Source organism: Phoca vitulina, unplaced genomic scaffold, assembly GCF_004348235.1.
Source record: "Phoca vitulina isolate PV1807 unplaced genomic scaffold, GSC_HSeal_1.0 scaffold19, whole genome shotgun sequence".
Classification (NCBI taxonomy): Eukaryota; Metazoa; Chordata; class Mammalia; order Carnivora; family Phocidae; genus Phoca; species Phoca vitulina.
Genome location: NW_022589722.1, coordinates 10,194,707 through 10,200,706, shown reverse-complemented (window position 1 = coordinate 10,200,706; position 6,000 = coordinate 10,194,707). Strand labels below are relative to the sequence as shown.

The 6,000-nt window shown below is 49.5% G+C and overlaps 1 protein-coding gene across 4 annotated transcripts in view; it reads left to right on the top strand.

The window, feature by feature from the left end:
* The first annotated feature begins 213 nt into the window (after positions 1-213).
* The window catches only part of NTN4 (netrin 4), a 116,381-nt gene continuing 110,594 nt past the window's right edge, over positions 214-6,000 (top strand). For 2 of the 4 annotated variants that reach the window (XM_032416441.1, XM_032416440.1), the window contains exons 1-2: positions 215-834; positions 3,847-4,376. In XM_032416441.1, the coding sequence (XP_032272332.1) occupies positions 780-834; positions 3,847-4,376 (585 nt within the window). In that variant the 5' untranslated portion in view covers positions 215-779. Of the gene's footprint in view, positions 835-900; positions 1,304-3,846; positions 4,377-6,000 lie in introns of those variants that run through there. The other 2 variants (XM_032416442.1, XM_032416443.1) reach the window with 2 other exon arrangements.

Sequence of the window (6,000 nt, the reverse complement as noted above, 5' to 3'; positions counted from 1 at the left end):
GCAAGCGCCGGGAGGGGCACGAGGGAAGCTGGGGGCCGACGTGACCCGTACCCGCGGGCGCTAAGGCGGGCGGAACGAGCTGGTAGCGAGGCTTCGGGGGCGGCCCGTGGGGCCAGGAGACCCCTCCCCGGGCGCGGCGGCGGTGGCGGCGGCGGCGGCGGCGGCGGCTACCCGGCTGCGCAGGCTGCACCGCCCCGGCTGTCAAGCGAGCGCGGGGGGCGGGCAGGAGGAAGGGGTGGAGGTGCAAGGGGAGGAGGGCTGGCACCGGAGCGCCGCGGTGTCGGTGCAATAAAAATGCATCCCATGGAACTGCCCATGGAGAAGGACGGGACCGAGACGCGGCTGCGAGAGGAGGTGGTAAAAGCGGAGGAGGACGCCCAGGAGGCAGCGGCGGCGGCGGCGGCCGGGAAGTGAAAGGTCTCGCAAAGTTCAGCGGCTGCTGCGGGCGCCGAGCCCGGGGCTAGCGGCGGAGGAGCCCGCGGGACCGCTCCGCAGGGGCTGCGCGGCCAGGCCGGCTATGGTCCGGGGGCTCCCGTCGCCCCCGAGGTGCCCGGGCCCCTCCAGGCCGGTGCGCGAGGGTCACCCCACCGCCCGGCGCGGCCCCGGCCCGCGGCTCCCGGCAGCCGGCGCCCACTGACCGAGCCTGGCGCCCCAGGAGGGGGAAGAAATAAAGAGCCCCAGTTCTTCCTGAGGACTGTTTGGCGCTTCATCCCACAACCGAGAGGGCTCAGCTCCCTCGCGCACCCGCCCGGCCCGGGTCCTCCCGGCTCGTCCCGGCCATGGGGAGCTGCGCGCGGCTGCTGCTGCTATGGGGCTGCTCGGCGGTGGCCGCAGGTGGGTGGTGACGCTGCTGGGCCCCCACCCCCTTTCCCTCGCGCTTTCTGTTCCCCACCTCGGGACTCGGGGGTGCAGGGGAGAGCGGGCTGGGAGCGCCAAGCTCAGCTCCCGAGGATGAAATGAGTGGCCATGTTCCGCCTCTTTCCCCCGGGTCTCTGCCGTTTAAAATACTATTGATTTTTTTGCAACTGCGATACACATGCCCTTGGATAACCCGATATCCGGGGTGCGTCCTGCCGGAGATACCACGACCTTGGTTTCTTTCTCGGTTTGGGCTTGTAAAAAACTGCCTTTCCACTTTGTGAGGGAACAAAGGACCAAGCTCGCCATCCCCCGGCACTTCATGGCCTGAGGAATGATGGGGAGGGATGGCCCAGCGACCCTGGGCGCGCGTGGGCCGCGGCTGCTCTCTCGTGGAGAGCGATCGCCCTAGTCCCCGACCTCATACTGGGCACGAAGGAACCAGGTAGGGACACCTGGGCGGGGTGTGTGCCCTTTCACCGCGGCAGTGGCTGGAATGCAGTGAGACCCCGGGCTGGGACGATAGGTGATCACCCTGGGTTGCACGAGCTGGCTGGCCGCCCCTAGGGAATTGGTACCCTGGCTGAGGCTCCGTGGGAGGTCGGAGGCGGGTCTGCTCCCTGTCTCGGTAACTGGACGACCGGCAGAGGCGTCGTCAGAGGCTCTCTCCCTCCTACTCCCAGCCCGGCTTTCCTGGGCTGTCCTTGGCCACCCGTTCCTAGCGCGCCGTTTCTAAATTCGGGAGCCCCCCTTCTGTTCCTCTCCCTCCCCCTTGCGGGTCACCTGGTTTCCAGTTAGGTGTAAGTGCAGCTCAGGGTGTGAAGGGGAAAGAAAGTGAGGGACTCTTCAGCCATCCAATCTCTCAAACGTTTCTCGTTTGCTCTAGAAAGGGGAGTGTGGGCTGGAGGGACGGACTGGTGGACAGAGAGCATTGGCGCACCGTACCTTCCCTTCGGCTTCTTCCACTCTGCCCTCAGGGACGCTGGCACACAGTAAAGCAAAGTTTTAGAATCTTCACCCCAAACCAGGCAGGCTCAGGAACATCCTTCCTATACTTGGATAGTTACTTCTTTAGGGATCTCCCAAGTATTTTGCCCACCAATTATTTATCTGGTTCCACAATCTTTTCTGTACTTATTACTTCGGAGGCATTTAAAATGATTCAGTACTTTCCCCAAGGAGCCATTAGAGGTCTAAGATTTTACCTTAATTCTTCTTAGGGATGCACCCCTGCCTGCATTTATGCATGCTCCCCCAACCACAGAGTGAACTTTATTAAACCTTTCCCTTTTCAAACCATGTTATGGCAAAAACAGGCAAGCAAGCAATCAAGAGGTTGTAAATAAATATCACAAGGCAAGTGTTTCAAGTCAAAAATACTTGTACGGGCAGTATATGATTTTCCCCGAAATGCTTTGCAGGTGAGTCATAGCCCATTGTGTGTTTGGGTGATCCTGGCCACAAGCAACTGTTGCTCCAGTTAATCAGAACAGTGGCAAACAAGAGTCCAGGCATAATGCACATCTGAAATTGACATTTAAAAAAAATATATGCCTAAGGAAGCCCTTTCTCTTGGTTGCAGAGGCTATGTGGGGCTGGTGATTGTCAGTCAGCATGTGAAATGTCTCTGTTCTAGTCTAAGCTGTCATTTGGCTTCTCCAATAGCACAGTGATAACAGTTCAGAGGTGCTCTCCCTTAAGAAGCAGAAACGTTCAATTAGCCAGAATTTGGGGTTTGACTTCCTTTTCCTTCTTTCTTTCTCTGTTTTAACTTTTACAATAGATGATTTTGCTTAAGGTATTCATAATTAACATGACAGACCCAAATTAAAGGATTAAAATACCTAGTCAGGATGTTAATAAGTGGATAATGTTTATCATTTTAAGTAATTTTGAAACCTTAAAGTCTGTTGGACCTTTGTTTGGGTGGAAGCACATGTTTCTTTAAGAAGGTGTTTTAGTTCACTGATAATGTTTAAAGGTGCTCTTAGTGGCTGCCAGACTGTAAACATTCTCCTGTTAAGCAAACAGGCAACTACTATATAATCTGTCATAGGTAGAAGCACTCAAGAGGCAGAGAGCATGTCAAATAAGCTTTTCTGCCATTTGGCAGTTTAGAAAGTTTTTTTCTTAGTTATATTTACTCAATATTAAAAATAGATATTATGCCTGTGAGTTCCAGCGGTCTCTAGTTTTGCCTCCCTAAGTGAGATCCCACTGTATATTGATTAAATATCTCGTATTGATGGGCGCCTGGGTGGCTCAGTTGGTTAAGCGACTGCCTTCGGCTCAGGTCATGATCCTGGGGTCCCAGGATCGAGTCCCACATCCGGCTCCCTGCTCAGCAGGGGGTCTGCTTCTCTCTCTGACCCTCCTCTCTCTCATGCTCTCTCTCTCAATAAATAAATAAAAATTTAAAAAAAAATATCTCGTATTGCTTTTCCTAGGGAATGTGTCCCTTCACATTTTCGGATTAAAAATATAATAGAATAAAACATTTCCTCCTTGATGCATTCTAATAAGCACTTTAGATAATGCTAAGGACTCAAATTATATTTGAAAGACTAAATTGGGTGATCTTAAAAACATCATTGTTTTTGGGGATTATTTAAGTCATGACTTCAAAACAAACGCGTATATTTCAAATACAGGGAATGTTTAGAAAGCAAAGTACTTAAAAGCTTTGGGCCCATTATCTCTCCCCCAGTGTTTCCATTTTCCTTCCTCTCACCCTTTATCTGAAGTGATTTCTCTCCCTTTATGTGAATTGTGTATCTGGACATGAAATGCATGCACACACACACATGCATGCTCACACACTGGTATAGACAGATGCACTATAAATGCAGAACAGTATTCGTGCTCAAATTTGATAGAACGGCCTCTTTAGTGAAAGTCTTAAGCTCTTTGGGGATAACTTGACTGTTGAAGACAGAAGAGCTTTCCAGATGGGTTTGTCTTGAATAACATAGGCTTTCCCTTTCCCAGGACTGAGTGGAGTAGTTGGAGTGAGTTCCCGCTGTGAAAAAGCCTGCAACCCTCGGATGGGAAACTTGGCTTTAGGGAGAAAACTCTGGGCAGACACCACCTGTGGTCAGAACGCCACCGACCTGTACTGCTCCTATAGTGAGAACGCTGATCTGACTTGTCGGCAGCCCAAATGTGACAAATGCCATGCTGCCCAGCCTCACCTGGCTCACTTGCCTGCCGCCATGGCGGACTCATCCTTCAGGTTTCCTCGCACGTGGTGGCAGTCTGCTGAGGATGTGCACAGAGAAAAGATCCAGTTAGACCTGGAAGCTGAATTCTACTTCACTCATCTAATTATGGTGTTCAAGTCCCCCAGGCCAGCAGCCATGGTGCTGGACCGGTCCCAGGACTTTGGGAAGACATGGAAGCCTTACAAGTACTTTGCAACTAACTGCTCAGCTACGTTTGGCCTGGAAGATGATGTCATCAAGAAGGGAGCTATTTGCACTTCGAGATACTCCAATCCTTTTCCATGCACCGGAGGAGAGGTAAGAGCCCACATTTAACTCTATGCTATAAGTAAGGTAGAAAAATGTTACCAGCCCACATTTTTTTTAAAGCATGAAGGTGTACTTGTAGCAACATGAATGAAATTAGAATTTTTCATGAGCTTTATTTGTCATAAATTATTTCTCACCCTTAGATATGGTTGTGTAGTCATTTTCAAGCAGGTTGTCCACTGGCTGGGTTTGAGCTGGAATTCTAAGGTTTTAATTTTCTTAATTTTAAGGAAGAGTAGACACACGGCATCATCACTATCCTCAAGGTTTAAAGGCTAATGATTTCTTCGGTTAGCGGGACTACTTACTGTAATTCTGAAGGAACAAGAGTTATGGAGACAGCGTGTTCCTGGAGTCCATGCATGCTGGGTATCTTCCTGAAACTGTTAACATAAATAGGAAGTAAATAAAACTAAAGCCAAGGGAGAAAAAAAGTCTGTTTGTCAGAAGGATACTTTTGTATAACAGTGGAGTTTTATTGTTAAGATTACAAGAATGCATAGCAAACAGATGAGGGTACTGTGTTTTAAGATACAAAAGTTCTTTTTGGACTCACAGTTGCAGTTTAGGGACTTCTGTCTACCCTGGGCCCAAAACCACCTCAACCTCATTTTGCAAAACAGCTTCCTTAGCTACTAGTCCAATTCCTGTATGGAATGTTTTCTCCTCGTTTCATATTTTCCCTTCCCTAAAGGGAAAACAGGTCTTTTTAACTTATATGGATATACCTAGAAAGTCCCCCCTCCACCTCCGCCTAGCATTATGAAAACATTTAGAGAAAACTAAATTAAGTGAAATCAGATTAAGAGAATAAAATACCATCATGTAGATCAAAAAATATGGATTCAGACGTGTGCCTGGCTGGCTCAGTCGGTAGAACTCACTCAGAGTCATGAGTTCAAGCCCCGTGTTGGGTGTAAAGCTTACTTAAAAAATAAAATAAATAAAATCATGTTTAAAAAATGTTGATTCAGAAAAAAAGAGAAGAGAGAATATAATCTTTCTAATTCTGGCACATGTTGTGAACACACAGACTAAATAAGTGGTTCTCAAGTAGGGGTGGTTTTGCCACCCCCTGGACCCTCCCAGGGGACATATAGCAATGCCTGAAGACATTTTTGCTGGGGGGAGGGACACTACAGGCATCTAGTGGGTGGAGGCCAGGGATGCTGCTAAACTTCCTACAGTGCACAAGACAGCACCACTCCCCACTCCCAACAAAGAATTCTTAGCCCCACATGTTAATAGTACCAGGGCTGAGAAAGCCCGGACTATGTGTGAGGCTTATGTCCAATGTATGTAGTACAATAGCTACAAAGACTAAGATGAACTCTCTTCTAGTAGTCCTTTGTATTAGTATTCACTGGCTTCCCAGATGATTGTACTTAGTAAACATTTATTGAGCCCCTACTATGTGCTAGGCACCGTAGTCAATGCCACTAATTCTGCCTTTGGTTTGGGGGGAGGGGTGCTTGCGAGCAGCCTAATGAAAAAACTGTTTGGGAACTTCTTCCCCCTACTACCAAAGTGACATATGGACTTTAGCCATATTATCCAGATACTTCTTCTGTGTGCTCTCTGCGGACCAGGCCCAGTGCTGCTGGCAAGGAAA